Genomic DNA, 21,711 nt, shown 5'->3' with positions numbered 1-21,711 from the left:
AAATGTAACATCTCAGAGAGTTCACTCTCTTACTGCATTTGTCAAAGGACACCAACTTGATTTGCTTAATTGGACCAAAAGCCCTTGACGGGGTCTGAATAGTCAGTGTTACAGAATCTGTGTTTTTTACCCTGTTGCCATTGGTAGTTTTTTTGGCAGCAGGTTCAATCAATTTTAGACAAGAGAAACAACTACCCATTGGATGGGGTTTTGTTACAAGGACCTGGCAACCCTTGTTGACAGTGCAAAACACACTGAAAAACTCAGATGCTCAAACTGTGGTTAACTTTAATCACAGCTTGTTCTCTGTGATCAGACTGGTGTTTCAGGGCACTTAAATCAGGCAAGTGTACCCTGATTTTATGGGTACTATGTCAGCAGATAGGATGTAGATTAATGGCTCATTTCCATTGAGCAGTACGGTCTAGTAAAGTACAGTATGGTACACATTTATATCTGATTCCATTGTCAAAGGTATCAAAAAAGTGAACCATACCATTCCACTTTTTGCTACCAGAATGGTACCAAAAGCGTGGAGCTCGACTTACTACTGAATGCTTTTACATTACAGAGAATTGTCATCAGCATCTGCAACAAGCCAAAGAATAAAAACACAGGATGCTCCATTTTTAAATAAACAGCCAAAACATGACACTGCAATAATACAATGAAGAGGCACAGCAATGAGCCATTGTCGACGTGAGCTCAAAGAAAGCTCAAACAGCCTAGGAAGCAAGAACAGAATCTGCTGCATGTCCTCTATTGTTGTTTAAAACATGTGGAATGTGCAATTGCTGCCATTTTCTCTCTCTATTTGAGTGTGCTTGCTGCACATCTATGTTTGGAATAGTGAACTTGTGTTCACAAAAGACAGGATTTGAACTACCCATACAGATTTATTCTTTGAGTGAGAATGACATTGATTGCAACATTCTGGCATATACCATACCCACCAAAAGGGCATCGTTGGCAGTGGAAATGCGTGCCTGATCAAAGTGACTCATACTGATCTGTACTGTACTGTACTAAACTGTACAATTGAGTGGAAATGAGGCATTAGTACATCAACTTCAGTGCATCCTTCTAAGCCTCCTTTTGCCTCTTGTCCCATCAATTGACTGTCAAACACTACCAGATTGACAGGACTTGATAGTTTCCTTTTCAAACTTATTGTCTCTTCCTGTCTGCACCAATGGACTAAATAATTCCTTTGGTTCGATAGAGGTTTCTCCAAATTCCAGCCTGTCTTCCACAGCTTAGGCTTAGTCAACTGTTTGATTGGCCAGCGGAAGACAAACTTAGTCTCAGAGGATGCATTTCTTTCTTGATTGTCAGCGGGGACCTCACTGCAGTGCAGATTAATCAGAGGGATTTAATTAACTTGGCCCAGTGTGCACATTAAACCTGGAGACAAGACAGGCTATAAACTCAACCAATTATCTTTGTGTGTAAGTGTAAGTCTGTGTGTTTTTGAGGAAAGGTGAGAAGTCCACACCTCGGAGAATGCGTAGCACCCATTGGCATCCTTATCTAGACTGTACCACATAAATGTATTTAAAACGTGCTCTAGCTAGGCATGCAGCTTAAGGCTTAAGCAAGGAATGCAGATATTCACGAACACACACACACATGCACTGCTCACACACCTATGGTACAGTTAATGCTGCGTACACCACTGCAGTGGCCGCTGTTTCTCCACCACATCACCATGGCAACCAAGACAATGGTTGCGCAAGCCTGCAAATGTGTGAGACTTGAGCCTTTTGGTTCAGAATCCCTGAGTAATTCGCAGCATCCGGCATTTAGCTTTTCCGGTTTGTATGCCATCACAGGCAGTCACTGGTTTTCTCCGCTCTCCCCTCTGGATATCTCAAACCTCAGTATCAGCCCTTTGCTCGGTGACCTTCATCTCACCTTGTTCCTCAGCCGAAGCCACACGGACTTCTCTGGCTCTCTTCACCACTGAATCGCATGGAGGAACGGCAGGCGGTTTAGTTTGAGGAAGCGTTAGCATCTTAGTGCTAACTGAGTCTGTTTTCTTGTGTTGACAGAACATGGATAAGACCCAGCTTCCATCTGTGACTCTGATCGTGGGCTGCGGGGTCTCGTCCCTCACCCTGCTCCTCCTCATCATCATCTATGTTTCTGTTTGGAGGTAAGAAATGATTTCAGTACCATGGACAGCGACATCTGTTTGACTCATGACATTTGGGATATTTGGAGTTTAACATTCAAGAAGGAATTCTATAGAAGTCAGGTTGTTATTGATTAACTATACTGATGTGGTTATTAGCGATTGATTAATCAATCAGTTAATGTTGATATCTCAGCTTAACTGACACATTAATGTAAAAAAATTACAATAGCAGTGCACATTTTGTGGATTATTTGTATTCTATTTTAAGAACTTACTATTAATGTGGGGATATAATTGTTTTACTAGTTTAATTATTTGTATAATCAATATATTTTTTTATATTTATTATATCATTTATGAATTGTATTGTTACCAGAACAAAATCAGTATATTAGGGGGATTTTTATAAAGACTAGCTATCTTTGAAATAGATTTACAATAATAGATTTAAAACAAAAATGATTTCAGTACCATGGATAGCAACATCTGTTTGACTCATAACAATTGGGATATTTGGAGTTAAATATTCAAGTCCATTATTTGTTGTGTAGGAATTCTAAGGAAGTCAGGTTGTTATTGATTTTCTAATGTGCTTATTAGTGACTGATCGATCGATCGATCAGTTAATGTTGATAGCTCAACTGACACATTAATGTCATAAAAACTACACATTTGGTGAATTATTTAGTATTTAATTTTATTTTAAGTACATAACGAAAATAAGTCATAAATGTTTAACTTTTTTACTTATTTGTATATTCAATACATTTTTAATATGCTTATTATATTGTTTATTGATTATATTTTGTCATGAGCACCAAATCACTATATTAGCACTATATTGTTAAGTCGTTAAGTCGCTAGACTAGTTATCTCTGGAATAGATTAAATTAGGTTTGTTAACAGTTAAAGGGATAGTTCACCCAAAAGTTTAAATGTACTCAGTATTTACTCAAGTGGTTCCAGACATTTATTTGTTTCTGTCTTCGTGTGAAGACAAAATATGGTATTTTGAAGAAAGCTGAAAACCTGTAACCATTGACTTTCAGAGAAGGAAAATGACATGGCCTGTTGGTTAGAACATTTCTGCAGGTGTTTGAATGTATAAAATTATAAAAGTAGACTTAAAAAAAAATAAATAAACAATATCCTATTTAATAATAATAATAATAATAATAATAATAATAATAATAATAATACATTAATATTAATATATTACTATTAAGTAGGATTTTTTTCTTTCCTTAATAAATGGCCTACTGTAAATTACAACCATTAGCCTAACGCTTAAAAATAGTTTTTTTCTCTGAAGAAGTAGCTACTCCGACCTGTTTTGAGCATCATTATGGACAAGTGAAAGCTATCCCCTATCCTCCATGAACTATCCTTTTAACCAGTCAATAACGAACACCAATTAAAAAATAAATAAATAAATAGTTTCACAGGGTGCTACTATTTTAATGTTTTCCATTAGCTTTAATGACTACCGCTGCATTAAAACAGTCCAAAAATGTTTAAAACCTGCATGATCAAGTTATAAACTATGATTAAAGAATGATCCAAAGAGCATCACTAGCAAATATACATCTGTTCAGATTCCATTGATGTGCCCACCTATTGAAACCTTTGTTACTGAATGACTGAGCTGTAGGCGTCATTCAAATGTATTGACTCTGTGTGTGCTTTTCTTCAGGTACATCCGCTCAGAGCGCTCTGTCATCCTCATCAACTTCTGTTTGTCCATCATCTCCTCCAATGCGCTCATACTCATTGGCCAAACTCAGACACGGAACAAGGTATGACTAAAACAGTCAAATGATATGATACATCCCTTGATCTGCAATAAAATCTAATTTCCTCCTTTTCTTTGACATACAGTTGAAGAGAAAAGTATTAGCTTTCCTGTGAATTTTTTATTAGTTTTTTTCACATATTCGGCAAGTGATATTTAACAGATTAAGGATTTTATCATACATTTTTTAACAACATTTGCTATTATAATTTCTTTTTGTGAAAGTCTTATTATTTTATATAAATATTAATATATCTTTTTAAATATATATATATATATATATATATATATATATATATATATATATATATATATATATATATATATTTTTTTTTTTAAACTTAAAAAATATATCTTTTTCAATTGGCTTCAGAACAAACTTCAGTTGTTCAACGAATTTTATTAATAAAACTACTGTAACATATTAACCAAATGAATTTTTATAGTTATAGTTTTATATTATTAACCAAGTTAAGCCTTTAAATTGCACTTTTAGCTGAATACTAATATCTTACAAAATAACAAGTAAAACACTTACCGGCCACTTTATTAGGTACACCTTACTAGTACCGGGGACCCCCTTTTGCCTTCAGAACTATCTTAATCTTTCATGGCATAGATTTAACAAGGTAGGGGAAATATTCCTCCGATATTTTGGTCCATGTTGACATGATAGCATCACGCAGTTGCTGCAGATTTGTTGGCTGCACATCCATGATGCGAATCTCCTGTTCCATCACATCCCCAAGGTGCTCTACTGGATTGAGATCTGGTGACTGTGGAGCCCATTTGAGTACAGTGAACTCATTGTCATGTTCAAGAAACCAGTCTGAGATGATTCACGCTTTATGGCATGGCACATTATTCTACTGAAAGTAGCCATCAGAAGATGGGTACACTGCTCATAAAAGGATGGACATGGTCAGCAACAATACTTGGGTAGGCTGTGGTGCTGACACAATGCTCAATCAGTACTAATAAGCCCAAAGTGTGCCAAAAAATATCCCCCACACCATTACACCACCATCACCAGCCTGAACCGTTGATACAAGACAGGATGGATCAATGCTTTCATGTTGTTGATGCCAAATCCTACAATCCAAATGTCGCAGCACAAATCAAGACTCATCAGGCTGGGCAACGTTGTTTCTTCTATTGTCCAATTTTGGTGAGCCTGTGCAAATTGTAGCCTTAGTTACCTGTTCTTAGCTGACAGGAGTGGCACCTGGTGTGGCCTTCTGCTGCTGTAGCCCATCCGCCTCAAGGTTGGACATGTTGTGCATTCAGAGATGCTCTTCTGCATACCTCGGTTGTAACGAGTGGTTATTTGAGTTGCCTTTCTATCAGCTGGAACTAGTCTGGCCATTCTCCTCTGACCTCTGGCATCAACAAGGAATTTGTGCCCACAGAACCGCTGCTGACTGGATATTTTCTCTTTTTCGGACCATTCTCTGTAAACCCTGGAGATGGTTGTGCGTGAAAATGCCAGATCAGCAATTTCTGAAATACTCAGACCAGTTCATCTGGCACCAACAACTATGTCACATTCAAAGTCACTTAAATCACCTTTCTTGCCCATTCTGTTGCTCGGTTTAAACTGTAGCAGATCGTATTGACCATGTCTACATACCTAAATACATTGAGTTGCTGCCATGTGATTGGCTGATTAGAAATTTGTGTTAATGAGAAGTTGGACAGGTGTACCTAATAAAGCGTATTATGTACTGTCATCATGGCAAAGACAAAATAAAATATTTATTAGAAATAAGTTATCATTACTGTATGTTTAAAAATGTGTTGGAAAATATTTTTAAAATAATTAAAATTTCACAGAGGGCTAAATAATTTTGTCTTTAATTTTACATCCTAAACTTTAATGGATGGGCTCTGTCTTTTCTCTTCTCTCCGTTTTCTATTTTCATGCTCTCAGGTTGTTTGTACTCTTGTGGCTGCGTTTCTGCACTTTTTCTTCCTGTCCTCTTTCTGTTGGGTTCTCACGGAGGCATGGCAGTCGTACATGGCTGTGACTGGCCGTCTTAGAAACCGTATCATACGCAAGCGTTTCCTTTGCCTTGGTTGGGGTGAGGACTGTCTCTTTGTCACTTCTTATGCATCTTTACAGTATGTGTGCCTCTATTTAGAATATGTCTCCTCTGCAAAAATAAATAAATAAATGTCCAGCTGTGTATTTGACCTAAAAGTTGAGGTTGATTCAGAGTGGTAATACATGATGCAAGTTATCTATTCTAAAATCTTGAATAAAATTAAAAGGGTCAATTAATCTTTTATTCACACTTATTCCATTCCAAGCCAGTGAGACTTTTGTTTATCACACACAGATATTTTATACAAGGGATTTGTGTCAATTTGTGTATTTTTGTATATAAAAATTAATTCGTAAAGATCTTATGAAGAAACATGATTCATTCATAGGATAAACAGATTTAAAGGGTCACCAAACACCAAAACACATTTTTTGAGATGTTGACAGTAATACATGTCCCATGTATAGGGCCTACATTTGTGGAGTACAGTGGTCTTCTACCACATGACAAAAATATGCTTGTAAGGAACTTTTTTTTACTTGAGAGCTTTTAGCCACTGGAAATGGTGAACTCCGGACTTGCCGCTCGTCTCCTTTTTCTCTACAGTGTGATCAAGGTCCTTTGTTTATTTTTGTTCAGAGGCAAAGTTAGTTAGTATTGTCAGCAGTTTTTAAAGACATAGTAACTAAATAATTTGGTCAAAATGATTTAGTTACTAAGTTTACAGTATCACTACAATCACTACAATATTATAGACTGAAAGATCCGCTGTAAATGCTGCTCTCTGAATCTAAACTTGTAAACACCTCAATCATATTATCACCGTTGTGTAGGTTTTTTGCCGCGTATGAACACATGGCTGTTTGACGTTATTGTTTGCACCTAGCGAGTCACTGCATCAAGAAATGAGGAGTTTTTTTCTCTCCCATTCGCCGTGTAGTATCAAAAATTCCATTCAAACAACACTCTTGCAGCAGTTCCTCGCATCCAATATCTCGTTTGTCACGGGGGGCATTCATGAAATGTTCATGAATGAACGTGAAAGTGCAAACTGCAGCTGAAGTTGTCAAATTAAGAATGAAACATCTGAAATTACCTGAAACTCCGGAGGAAATGTGGATTTAATCAAATAATGTGCTGTAAGATGTAAAATGAGATCATGAAATGAACATTCAAAAAGCAACTCATGTAAACACCTTCATCATTGTCTTGTTCAGATTAAGGCAAATAATTTGATTACTGCTGTCCATGTAAACATAGTCACTGTCTCCCCCCAATCTGTACTAGTGTTGCCTCTGTGAAAATCAATGCATGCATATAATGAAACTCCCATTTTCATGCAAACCCTTCCCTAGACACCACTCGACACTCCCACCTAAACAAAGCTGGACTCACCTACTTTCCTGACTTTTTGAAAACACCCTGCTGAGACAAGGGAGGGGGGTTCGTGACCCTTTAATTTAGGCTTTTATTCACAGTGAACACTTTCCATCCTCCTATTTTATGTGTATTTTGGAATATTGCATAAAAATGCTTAAATGTCCAATGAAAGTAAAAAAATACATTTTTTTAGATGTTAGCATCAGAATTGTTAGTTTTTAGAATATCTATAAGCTAGTGTGCTCCAAAACTGTGACAAAATCTGCTTTTAGAAGATATAAAATTGATATAAAAATGTAAAGCTTGTAGCTTGTCACTTCCACCTAAATGGATCAATGTTTTTTTCACATCAGCTGATACGTTCTCATCAAAGTACGTTCTCTTCAAATCATGACCAATCAAATGCTCTCTAGTATCAGACATGCCGTGCCCCATTTAAAACGCTTCACATTTGATGCGCTTGAGTTCAACCACTCTGGCAGAGCAGTGATAAAGCAAAACGCTATTGGCTGTTTTATAAAAAGGGGAGGAACTACATTATGTTCCACCCTCTTGTGTTTCGATTGAGATTACATCAAACATCTAATAAAAATGCACATTTCAAATCAAAGCACTTCACGGGACCTTTAATTGATACACAAGGATGTGTACATATTTTAAAAATGTGCATAAAAAATATATCTTAAAAAATTATGGAAACACATTTACAGAATAAATTCCAACATGCGCACCAAAAATGTCATGTGATGTTGTTTTACCAGATCATGTGATCAAAAATTTGTGTAATGCGACAGCGTGAATGGACAAACCAGTGGATCGACCACATTGCACAACATCTAAAATGTTATATTGGTGCCAGATGGAAGCAGTGCATTATTTGCGAATGTTTTATGCAATATTCCAGTTTTGCGCATATGTTTAATTTGCATCTTTGGATGCAAACATAGCTAGTGTTTACAGCATTTATATTGGTAACAACAGAAGCTCAATGCTTGCTTGCAGCCTGTCTATCAGACACCAGATGTTTTGGTTGTGGGTAAACAGACTTTAAATGGGGGGACATAAATCTCTCAGATTCAGTTATTAATATCTTCATTTGTGTTTAAAAGATAGACAAAAGTCTTATAGAATTGGAATGACATGAAGTTGAGTAAATGGCGATAAATGATTCTTCAAGTAAATCTGATCAAACATGCTGATGTGCTATACTCTATACTCTATACCACAGATGTCAAATCCAGTTCCTGGAGGGCCACAGCTCTGCACAGTTTAGTTCCAACCCTGCTTCAACACACATGCCTGTAAGTTTCAAACAAGCCTGAAGGACTCAATTAGTTTGATCAGGTGTGTTCAATTAGGGTTAAAGCTAAACTGTGCAGTGCTCGACCCTCCAGGAACTAAATTTGACACATGTGCTCTATACTCGTATATCATGCTATACTCTATGCCAAGTACTCAACTGCTCTCCATTAATGCCCGTTTCCTTTTTAAAGGTTTACCTGCTCTCGTTGTAGCAATTTCTGTTGGATTCACCAAGGCAAAGGGATATGGCACTGTTAACTAGTAAGTATGATCCCCACTTGAGCAATCATCTAATTTTGCCTGTATGCGTTCTAATGCTTCATATGACCAGTCCTACATACTTCAAGCGGACACTTTAAAATGTTAAAGGAACACTTCACTTTTTGGAAATAGGTTAATTTTCAAGTCACCTAGAGCTAAACAGTTGAGTTTTATCATGTTTGAATCTATTCAGCTGATCTCTGGGTCTGGCGGGAGCACTTTTAGTTTAGCTTAGCATAAACCATTGAATGGGAATAGACCATTAGCATCTCCCTCAAAAATATCAAAAAGAGTTTTCATAATTATCTACTTGTGCAATGATATTACGCAGCGATGTTACCTAGTTATTTCCCAATACTGGGTTGTGGCTGCAAAGGCATCCGCTGCGTAAACATATGCTGGAATAGTTGGTGGTTCATTCCACTGTGGAGACCCCTAATAATGAATGAATGAATGAATGAATGAATGAATGATTGTTACATAGTTACCTGGCTAGATACTATTTTCAGGTGCTGCATAATGTATTTGTGCCCGATGCAACCAGGGTACAGCAGTAAAATTCCTTGATAAATACACCAAAATGAGAGTATAGTTCCCAACCATACAGGTGTAAACCTAAAAAAAGCATCAATTTGTTTATTTCTGTTGGTCCTAGTACACAATGTAACTAAATAATAGTCAAGCTTTAAATAGGAAAACTTTGAGAGAGACTCTAATGCTCTAATCAATTGTTGTAAAATTAGCCTATTTTCAAAAAAAAGGTGAGTGTACCTTTAAATTCGACTAATGACAGCACCATTACTGATCTCCTCGTTCCTTTCTCTCTTCTATTTTCTTTCTCTACCTCTTTCGCTCTCTTTTTTCTGCTTCTGTGTTTTGTGTTAGTTGCTGGCTGTCTCTGGAAGGAGGGCTGTTGTACGCATTTGTGGGACCAGCTGCTGCTGTCGTCCTGGTACAATTTCTCTCTCTGTTTGATTTATTCACAGAAATCGTCTGTCCCTCATTTCCCAGACTGTGTTTAATGCTGCTAGCATCACTGCACCCAAACATAGCATTTTACGATAAATAAACCACAGCTTTAGTGACAAGCTCTTGAAATAAAAAGTGAATGAGCATCCTGGCAATTCCCGATTTTATCTTCGTAACTCTACAACATAATACCCAGCAAACAGGTTTTAATGGATCTGTTTAAACACAGCGTATGCTAACCATGGGAATGAAAGTCACGTCATTGCATCACTGCAGATTAAATAAACCTCATCTAGAATTAGACTATATTAAAGAGATAATTCAGACAAAAATTACAATTCTGCGATCATTTACTCATTCTTGACTTGTTACAAGCTAGTAAGGTTTTTTTTGTCCTATTGAACACAAAATAAGATATTTTGAAGAATGTTGGAAATCATTGACCTTATTATTAGTATTTGTTTTTCTCTACTATGGATGTCAATGGTTATAGGTTTCATAGAATTAGTTTTGAACAAGTCAAGGATGAGTAAATGAATTTTTATTTACTCATCCTTGACTTGTTACAAACTAGTTAAAGGTTTTGTTTTTTTTTTTTAGTTAAAGGATATTTTGAAGAATGTTGGAAAACTGTAACCATTGACTTAATTTGACATCACAGGTTTGCCAGGACTAGTTTTTAAGTCAAGGATGAATAAATGATGGCAGAATTTTCATTTTTGAATATCTCTTTAATATAAATTGCAGCAGTATCTCTTTTATTTCATAATAGATTTAGATATAACGTTTTCTTACATAGTCACACAACGTTTTCTTACATAGTCACACAAAAAAGTCTTTCTAGTGCAGTTTTCTGTGGACAACCAAAACATTGCTCACTAGCTGTTTCAACCATTTTCAAATAATTCTGTATTATTTTAACTTTCATATTATAACACAGAGTGATTACACAACACAAAATTAATTTCCCAAGTCATAAAAATGTAATCATAATTCTTAATCTGATATAATCTTCTATTGGCACAACAGCAGCAGTCAAAGTAATATATTTAATACTACACTCAAAATGCTGCTTATTCAAACTAATTATTTAATAGGAGTTAAATCAACATTTTTATAGACAACTTAATTGTTTTACATTCAATCCACTTAAATTTGTAATAACAATTAAGTTAACTTAATCGATTTGTGTTGGGACGACATGAAGGAATTGTTAGGAACCCATCATTTTTTACAGTGTATATATGTAAGAAAACAAATCCTAGAGTAAAACTCCAACTCCAAACCATCATTTATCCCGGACGAGCCCCCGATTTATTTTATGACTCTCAAAGTCACAACATTAAAAAGAGGACACTTAGCAAAATTGGTTTCAGCAGAGATAATATAAGACTGATAAATCAAAACATACATGGGATTTGAAGTTTGTGCAAGAAAAAATCTTAAATTGAATACAATTTTACATTACTGTTATTACTTTACCTGCTCTAAAATCTGAGGTTGTTTTATTAACATACCACCAAATCACAAGTAATTCAGAATTTACAGAATCGTTTTAACTAAGATAAAAAACAGCCATTTTGTTTCACAAAGATGACGTCCCTAAGAAATTTTTTTAAAGTTTCCATGTTGTAAGACTTTTCAGATGCTTATGTGTATGTTCACCTTTCTCCTCTCTCTTCACCAGGTTAACATGGTTATCGGGATTCTGGTTTTTAACAAACTGGTGTCCAAAGATGGCATTACTGATATGAAACTCAAGGAGAGGGCCGGGTATGCCTCACCGCACTCATTCATCTCATTGGCTGAGCTCTGGGAAAAATTTCATTGGCCAGGCCTTTTGAAACATCTCTCCCCCACAACTAATTAGCAGGAATGACTACAACGCAGGCTCATTGTGAATGCTTACTTTTGTATACATTTCTGAAGAGCACAAATTATGTAGCCAGAGGTATGCATGGCTGCATTTTGTCTTTCAAATGAATGCTATGGGGGAGGTATGATGCCGCCGTTTCATTTTTTTTTTTTTTTGGGGGGGGGGTACCAGCTAACCACTTATCTTTGTGTGGACGGCTTTTCCGCAGTTAGCAGTCGGTGGACTTTAGGTGCGTATCCATAATGAGCCTGGGTTGAATGAATAAGTGTTGAAAAAAAAGTTATTTATTAAACTATCACACCAAACTTTCACATTAATTTGCTTAAAAAGTAACACATTTAGTTAATTGAGATTGTAATGTATTTAACTTTACGCAACACTAAAAATAACATATACTGCAAATAATCGTAAAAGCAAAACATGATTGTCAAATCGATAAATGAGTTTTTCTTATTGTATCATCAAGTGGTGTTTTATTGATAAACTAGCAAATTTATCTAGGTTTATCCTTAAAATAAGCATGGGGAAGAGATTGCAAAGGACTGGTTATTGGTCCCATAAAAAGCAAGACGACGACACCTTTTGCTCACTCACTGCATTTCTTTCATATTTCTGTTGGTGATTTGCCACGTGTCGCTTAATCATTTCTCCAGCTTCTCTTGATTTTTTTTTTAGGTGTTGCTGTGCATCTTGAATTCAAAGCAGTTTAGATCCATGTTTTATGTCTATGAAATGTTTATTTGACGGGCAGTCGCGAAGGAGCCAGTAAAGGAAATCTCACATGACGCGTCAGCTTCATGCGTCTGATCAATAGCACTCAAGCTGAGCCAATTTCTCATTTTATAACCATTGATTTTGACAAGTTTTCGGTGGTGTGAGTTAAATGTCACTGAAGCTGAAGAATTGTTATTACAGACCTCATTATAAGCTTTTCACAATCGTACGCTGTCCATCTCAGTGCCACGGACCATCAATTACACACCGCAATTGTTAAGCTTCTGAGATTCACATGCCTTCTACCAATCAGGCTTTATACTGCAGAAACGTGGCCTGGGATTTATTACCGAGAAGACGAATATTACTCATGTTATGACTCATGATTGACTGACTGTGTTTCCTTTTCTGGGCTGTGCTCCACTGCCTGCAGGCTGAGACGTGTGCCCTTACTGGCATCGCTTTTTCTTTTTTTTCTTTTTTTTTGCATCCAAGTGTTTCTCTTCCCATTTTGTTTTGAGATTTTTATTACGATTATTTTATTTCAGCTACGTTGTGTTTGCTATGATCTGTCTGATCGATTGCGTTTGTTTTTGTGCTGTCTGAAGCATTGTATCCACAGCATCCCCTCGCTCACACTCAGGGCTCTCCTCTATCCCCGCCCACATGTCACTGATTGGCTGAGATGCAGCTCTCCGCCTATACTTATTACATTAGCCTCTCCCACATTTTTTGGCTGCTGCAATGTTCAGTTCCCTGCAGAGAATTATTTTTGCACTTAAATTTCCTTCATAATAGGGATTTAGGACTCCATTTTCTGATTGCTTCTGATGGAAGCGTGCTGGGTAATGTGCTTTAGATTAGTCATTTAGATTTAGAATAGCTGTAGAATTTTATATGGAACCATAAATTAGTTTGTGTGTGTATGTGTGCGTGTGTGTGTCTGTGTAAATATGTGGATTTCATTGTTTGGATCAGTTTTGGATCCGATTTGTTTTTGTTCTGTTGGTGTTTAAATAATAATGGGAAATATTTTTTGCAATTCTACAACCGTTATCAACACGTTTGCTTGAGTATTTTGGAGCTGCATTGCATTCTCTGCGGAAAGCGATTAACTCAAGACTGGCTGCCGTTGTTTGGCGCTGATAGACGGGGAGGGTGATTTGGATTTCAGAGGAAGGATTTTCATATTCCTTCCTTCTCTCTCCTTTGCCCTTGTTCTTATGCACAGCGATTTTCATTAGCCTAATTAATAAGCACCGCTGTTAATTACACATACCGCAGGAACAGCACTTTGGGTAGTCGTGGCACACCTGTAAATTCTGCCATTTTCTTCAGTTTTTCGAATAACAAAGTGCACGTTGACAGATTGCTAAGGTCTTCATCAAGAACTTTGGAGACCTGCGGCAACATGAAACAAAAGATGTTTTATGAATGAATAAATGAGAGCGTTTGTTTTAATATTTGGTATAGGATCTTATCAGTTGGTTTTTTGAAGTCCCCCACCTCTGCGAAGACTAGCTAGATGGTTTTGTAATTCAAAAAAAATGCTGATTGCTTTTTTAATATCACTGCCTCTAGTGAGGTTTTATTGGTCGCATTGGCCTTTCTCTTGGAATTGAATTTCTTATATTATGTGGGGTTTAATCTACATGACTGCCAGAAGAGAAGAATCTGTAGAAGAATCAACTTCCTATCCAATTGGGCAGCCATGCCAAGCTGATGGCTTTAATTGTATTTTTTTTGTTTTGTTTTTGGAGGTGCTTTGAGTGCAACAGTTATATGGCAAACTAATACTTATATTCAGCAGTAAAGCATTAAATTGATCAATGGTGACACTACCCAGCAGGCACAGGATGTTATCATGATGTCAGATTGGCGTTGCACCCCATCATGGGGACGTTGCATTTTGTTTGGAAATGAAAATCAGGTTGACGTATGAACACAGCATCAGGCTGACGTCAATGTCCAACTTCCAACATATAAACAACCAAATAGCATGATGTTACAACTTGACGTTGTAACGTTGTGGATGTTACCATTATGACATCTATCAGATGTTGGATTTTGGTTGCCATACCTGACGAATAAATGATAGTATTTGATGTCAATAATGACGTTGATTTAAGATGTTGGCTCAACGTTGGGTTTTGGTCACTTTCCAACACAAACTAAAATCAACCAAATATCAACGTCAATTAAAATCGTTATTGGACGTCAAAATAACGTCCTTAGATGCTGGCTAGACATTGAATTTTGGTCACCTGACATCACGGTCTAAATGTAACCTAATATTAACATCTTGTGTGCCTGCTGGGTAAAGACATGTTTAATGCTAAAAGTATATTACTATATCAAAAATTGCTGCCCTTTTAAACTTAACATTCATCAATGATTCAGAATAAAAATGATTATATTTAAAGATTGTATTATACAAATGAATATAAATCATTTTAAACATTCATAATAAGAATTATTGTGCACCAAATCATCATATTGCGTTAGAATGATTGTTAAAAGAGAATATTACACTGAAGACTAGATGCTTAAAACTACAAGAATAAGTTACAATTTAAAATATATTTGTATTTAATAGCAATAATGCTGTACAACTTTTATAGTATAGACCATTTTGAGGGATGTAATTGAAAACAATGGTCCCAACGTATTTCCTGTTTTACTTTTTTAATTTCTATCGCTTCTGAGAATCCAAAAAGAGCCATATATTGATAAAGAATGTTATATTAGCTGTTTAAACATTACGTTATGATTGAATTGCCTCTTGTTACAGTTATGAAATAGATTGATAACAAGCAGGAAATGTTCATCGGCCAATGACATCACCACATTGAAATCGTCTGTAGTAGTTTAGTCTGGTAAATGAAGCTGAAGTACTATGGTTTTGATGCTGCATCTATTATTTTGAAATGTTTTAACTAGGCCTAGATTTCTCCTAAATGTAACTAGATTTGTCATACGGTGCCTACATGCAGTAGAAACCACATTTGAGATCCTTTATAAAAGATCCTTTATTTTACAAAAATAGTCACCATCATGGGAATAGGATTCAAATATTATTGCGCGCTGCAGTTTATTAGAAAGAATAAGCCACACATAGACATATATACACAGTACAGAATTTGATATTGGCTGTCATGGCTTTAACGTGTCTCCTTAAATGACCGTGATTTTGCTCAAGTCTATGAATGCACGATCCCCGGGCTGTCAGCACGCATGAATGTTTGTGTGTGTGTTTTTTTTTTTTCCCGAGTTCCCATGTCTCTCTCCAGGGCCCAAAGACAGATGCAGATTGGGACGGATAAACCGCTCGCAGCCTAAATCAAGCAAATTCCATATGGCATACAAATGCTAAAGACGATTTGATGTCATTGATATGACAGAATCAAAATCCTATCATGTAGTGTTTTACATAGGCTGTCAGTGGAAATAAATGATGGTAATCCATACACACATGCACAACATATAGAGTGATGTTTTTCTTCTTTTTTTCGAAAGCTGTTTGTCCCACATGTTCAATCAGGCCTGTTTAGACATAAAACTAACATGACAGCATCTTTTCCATCATTCCTGCACTCTTCCCAAAAAAACTGCCCTGAGTGAGAGCTGGAAGGGGATTCTGTGGCCGCTGTGTACTTTATAGGTGTATAAATGTCTATGTGTGTGTGTGCGAGAGCGTGCTTGTGGTTAAATGTCGGCGTACATGTGTATTTCAGTGTGTTGATTTGACTTTGCAGTCAGATGACAGTGCCACTGTACAATATGACGCTCAAATGTGCCAAGTGCGGAGTTATCTCGTCGGCTGACGTTTCCACCACAGCTACCAGTAACGCCATGTTAGTCCCGCTAATTATTTACCAACTCTTTGATTCTCTGCCTTCGGTTTCACTCTTTTTTTTCCTTTCTTCCTGCATATTTCCTCTTTCACCTCTCATTTTCTTATTTTTCTGGTTTGCTCCCCCATTCAATCCCCTCACCCTGCTGTTGCTCCTTAGCTGGTATGTCAGATGTGATTAGCAGAGACGGGAGCTTTTATGCTGTCGCAATGCTAAATCATGCAGATTGTAATAGGAGCCCATCTTGAAGCCTTTGTGTGTGTGCGTGTGAGAGTGTGTTTGTGTAGTCCGCGGTTGACCAGAGCGCTCCTTGCAAAAGATTACCATGGTAACCATAATTTCTGTCAAAGTAGCGTAGTTTTAGATATAATAAACTGCATTTGGCAGATGCTGTCATGCACAAAACTCTCAGTATATGCAATTTCTGGGATTCAAACCCATGGGTTTAGTGTTCCTGGCATCATTTTCAACTTGTGATTGGATTAGTGGTAGAACAATTTATTGGCCTATACTGTAAATCAGACAGTATTTGGTCATTTTGAGAAATCTCCCATGCCTGCTTTTCATTGTCATATATTTCTGGTTATATTTAGTGTTGCTTTTGTAATTTAGGTAGGTAATGTAGGTAGGTAGGTAGGTAGGTAGGTAGGTACGGTAGGTCGGTCGGTCGGTCGGTCGGTCGGTCGGTCGGTCGGTCGGTCGGTCGGTCGGTCGGTCGGTCGGTCGGTCGATAGATAGATAGATAGATAGATAGATAGATAGATAGATAGATAGATAGATAGATAGATAGATAGATAGATAGATAGATAGATAGATAGATAGATAGATAGATAGATAGATAGATAGATAGATAGCAACAAATAATAACTTGACTTGTAGTTGATCATTTGGAAAAGTGGAAGAATCATCTGTTGAACTGCATCACAACCACCACAAATACTGAAGAAGACCTATTGGAACTCACATGGACTCAAGATTCTTACAGAAATCAGTCAAGTTTAGCTCTCCTCCAGTGCACCTTCTCATACCTCAGCCTCCACATCAAAGTTACTGAAAACAAAGAAGGTCAAGGTGCTCCAGGATTGGCCAACCTAGTCACCACATATGAATTATTTAGAATGTCTGGGGTAAGGTGAATTAGGAGGCATTGAAGATGAATCCAAAGAATCTTGACAAACTCTGGGAGTCCTGCAAGAATGCTTTCTATGCCATTCTAGATGACTTTATTTGAGTCATTGCAGAGATGTATGGAAGCAGTCCTCCAAGCTCATGGGAGTAATACACAGTATTAAGTGTTTTTCCACTACACCATGACTTTATATTCTATACAGTACAATATTTATGTTAAGTGGCAAGACTTATGTCTAAGCAAAGTCAGATCTTACTGTCCTAATTAAATATTTAAAAATCAAGGCATGATCATATTTTATTTTGGTAAAATAACTTGAATCTAGAGGTCTTTACCTTTCATATAAGCCACTGCTGATACCAAATGATCAACTAGAGGTCAAGTTACTATTTGTTGTTCCTAAAACTTGGATAGGCAATAAGACTTAGACTAGATAGATAGATAGATAGATAGATAGATAGATAGATAGATAGATAGATAGATAGATAGATAGATAGATAGATAGATAGATAGATAGATAGATAGATAGATAGATGGATGGATGGATGGATGGATGGATGGATGGATGGATGGATGGATGGATGGATGGATGGATGGATGGATGGATGGATGGATGGATGGATGGATGGATGGATGGATGGATGGATGGATGGATGCATGGATGGATGGATGCATGGATGGACAGACGGACAGACAGATAGATTACTTACATTTAAAATACTCTGCTCTTGTGAACTTATTTATGTAGAAAGGTTAAATTTATTTACAGTATTTAAGGCAAGTGCATTATTACTAACTGTAAATAAATTACTTTAAAATTACTTTATTTTAAATTATTAAAATTCTGTTGTCATTAAATTACAATATACTGTAAGTATTACTTTAGCACAATATTTTATCAAAATTATTAAAGCAAATTTTAAAATGAGAACTGAAAATATAACCTTTTACAAGAAGTAAAATAAGTCCCAGGAGGCCCTAGAGTGTATTTTTAAATGTTCATCTCAAAATACTCCACAGATGATTTATCACACTATGCTGTAGATTCCCGTTTTGTGTGGAAGCAAAAATATACCATTTTAATGCTCATCTATTTAAATAATAAGGTAAAGCATGTTGGTATAATTTTAGCACATACATCTATCTGATTTGGCATCCATAAAATTGCCTATATTGAATGCTGTAACCTTTCTAAAAACAGTATATAGGCAATAATCTTTATGTCATTTGTTTAATTTCTTTAATGCCCACATTATCTGTCATTATGTATTGACAATAACTGCTCGGTATTTCAGTTGATCTGTGGTATTTTGGCAGAAAGTATGGTTGCCATGGGACATTTTTTGTCTTTCTAATAATAGCAGCCACGTCAAGAATGGCTTGTCTAACTGTGTGACTGAAATGAGCCATGTTGGTCTAGTCTCCGTCATTAGCTCTCTCCATAATGTGAGATAAAGTAAAACAGCCATTTATGGATGTACATAATTATGTGTAGGATGTGTATTTGTGTGTGGCGACAGCTGAGAAGCTGTAAGAGAGGTTAAAATCACACAACCTACAATATTTTTATCTTGCTACTGAATTGCAGCAATTTGTAAACAAGACAAGTTTAGGATGAAAGGTCGATAAGCTTTTACCACATAATTTAATGTTGATATACCGATATAAATGTCTGGGGTTGACTGCGTTTGTATGTACACAGGATATCAGGTGAAAGCTTTGTAGGCCAGAGTACTTTATGAACATAACTATACGTGTTTATTGGGGCTACGCAGTTGTTCATGAAGTAAATCTGTTCTAAATCTCTACAGTATAACACAAAAATTCTGATTAATACCCACTGCAGTATTCCGTTCTTATGATGAAACTTGTTTGTTTTTTTACTATTGTTTTATTTCAGCCTTCTTTTATAAATGTGTGTGTGTGTGTGCTTGTTTATGTGGTTTATGAGGACAAAAAATGTATAATGACATGAGTATGACCTTTTGTACAATGTGTACATACAAGGTGGCTTACAAGGACATGCCTTGTACTTAAAACACTTCGAAATCATTATAAAATCATACGAAATTTACCACAGGTTTGTGTTTAGGTGTAGGGGTAGGGTAACGGCATATAATAAGTGCCTTTTTTACAGTATAAAATACATTAGGCCTGTATCTAAGGGTGAACCTATTCAGTTTGTTTTTATATGCTCTATTTTCCCCCTTTTTCCTTTTCATCTCTTTCTTAATGGTTGTTGTTTATGTTTGTAAATGTAAAAATGTTAAATAAATCATAAAAAACATAACGCCTGTGGAGAGTCCTCGTAAATATACAAATATGTGTGTGTGATTGCCTGTGTGTGTTTGTTGGTGCATTCTAAAACAGTAGATAAGAGTACATTAGAGTGAAGGACATCAAGAATACAGTTTTAAAACGCTAAAAGAAAGAAATAAGATATTAAAATGTAGAACTTGCTGAGCATGCTGAGCCCTTTCCTCCAATCCATGAAAAGGGGAGAGTTCTTCTCTAAAAAAAAACACCTGATATATCTCCATTCCTTCATCTTTCACCATCTCATTTGTCTTTCTCCTTTTCATCATCCATTGCTCCTTTTTTATCGCTTCTTTTTTACCTGTTGCAACTGTTTTAAACTGTGATTGAACCTACATGTTTTGAGTATATTGATATTTGTTCAAAGTGTAATCAACAAAAAGGGCAACTCTAACACATATTAAACATTGTATTGATCTGTCTGTTTATATAGTAATGCATCTTAGTACTGCTTTGTCTTTAAAACACTCACCAGGCTTCTAATGTTAATTCTATAAGTCATAAATAGTCATTTGTTCCATAATTTTATTTTTAAATTACTCTGAAGAAGTGGCTTGTTCTTTAGGCTTGCCCTCTTTGTCACTTTTTTGTATACCACTAGTTATATAAACCCTGACTCACTGTAATTCTGCTTCTGTCCTGTAGGGCGTCGCTGTGGAGCTCCTGCGTTGTACTGCCATTGCTGGCACTCACTTGGATGTCGGCAGTCTTGGCTATTACTGACCGCCGCTCAGCCTTGTTTCAAATCCTTTTTGCCGTCTTTGACTCCCTCGAGGGCTTTGTTATCGTGATGGTGCATTGCATCCTACGCAGAGAGGTGAGTGAACTTGTCTAATGCCTGCTTGTAAAGTGGACCTATAATTTTTTTTCAGTATGTAATAGATGTTTCAGCTGTACCCAGAATCTGTCTGTGCAGTTTCAGCTTCAGATTATTTATTATACTATAGTGTAGATGGTCTTTTTTTGTGAAAGCAAAAATAGTTTTTGTGTGTGTTTCTTTAAATATAAATGAGTTTCTGCTCCCTACACCTTTTCCAAAAGAAGGTCTTTACAGCATGTGTCTGGGATACCCTCAATACAAATAATTTGATTGGTTGTGATTTAGGGTTGAGTTGATAGACAATGCTATCGTCCATCGCCGATGACCGATAGACATTACGATGCTGAGCCTGCATCGCGATCCTCCGCCCCGCCCCTATCGCAGCAGAAACACACTCGCAAAAAATACATATGGCCTGATTTACACTAACACGTCTTAGATAACACGTGGACTAAAACGATCCATGTCCACACTGGCATTTCACCTAGCATTTGTAAAAAAAAGCCCTCCTTCCACACTATACCACATCACGTGACCACACACACACAAACACACACACCCATGAGCTGCAGCGTCTGAGCTCCAGCAGTCAGCAGGTGCTTTGAGCACAAAACCCCAGGGAGCAGTGCACGTCGGACAGTTTATCAAGGATATACCGCTGGATCACGTCTCACTATAGTTGTTAAATGTGATATTTAATCTTGTCTCTGTCTAACGACTCTTTGGTCTTTTGAATCTATCAGATAATGTGTCACAGCGTCAGTACACTGCTTCAATCTTTCGCATTCATGCTTGTACTTGTACCTCAGATTCTGTTGGTTGGTTCCTGTTGGTTGTGCACCTTTTTTACCAACCAAGTTTGTTGACGCCATTATAACAACACAGATCACTCTGCCTATTAATACCATAGTCCAGCAGAAAAAATTATTGACAGGTGGCAATTTGTGTGTAACTATTTTTAATTTATTTATGATTTGGTTATGGGTAAAACAAAGAACATGCGGGTCAGGTAGTTGAAACGGTAAGCAACAAATAATTAATTTGTTATGAATTAATTAATTATTCATAAACAATTAATTCACCACTGCCTATGATGACGATGCCATCGAACATCGT

At 36.6% G+C, this 21,711-nt stretch overlaps 1 protein-coding gene across 4 annotated transcripts in view; it reads left to right on the top strand.

Moving 5' to 3' along the window:
* Positions 1-21,711, top strand: part of adgrb1a (adhesion G protein-coupled receptor B1a) — an 85,450-nt gene that overhangs the window by 49,438 nt on the left and 14,301 nt on the right. For 3 of the 4 annotated variants that reach the window (XM_056474930.1, XM_056474927.1, XM_056474929.1), the window contains 8 exons: positions 2,052-2,155; positions 3,831-3,933; positions 5,860-6,010; positions 8,848-8,917; positions 9,803-9,869; positions 11,574-11,659; positions 16,232-16,330; positions 20,421-20,592. In XM_056474930.1, coding sequence (XP_056330905.1) covers positions 2,052-2,155; positions 3,831-3,933; positions 5,860-6,010; positions 8,848-8,917; positions 9,803-9,869; positions 11,574-11,659; positions 16,232-16,330; positions 20,421-20,592 — 852 coding nt within the window. The remainder of the gene's footprint in view (positions 1-2,051; positions 2,156-3,830; positions 3,934-5,859; positions 6,011-8,847; positions 8,918-9,802; positions 9,870-11,573; positions 11,660-16,231; positions 16,331-20,420; positions 20,593-21,711) is intronic. The other variant, XM_056474928.1, reaches the window with a different exon arrangement.

Source organism: Danio aesculapii, chromosome 16, assembly GCF_903798145.1.
Source record: "Danio aesculapii chromosome 16, fDanAes4.1, whole genome shotgun sequence".
In the NCBI taxonomy this organism is placed as follows: domain Eukaryota; kingdom Metazoa; phylum Chordata; class Actinopteri; order Cypriniformes; family Danionidae; genus Danio; species Danio aesculapii.
The sequence above is the reverse complement of the archived record's forward strand: the minus strand, read 5'-3'. Positions and strand labels throughout refer to the sequence as shown.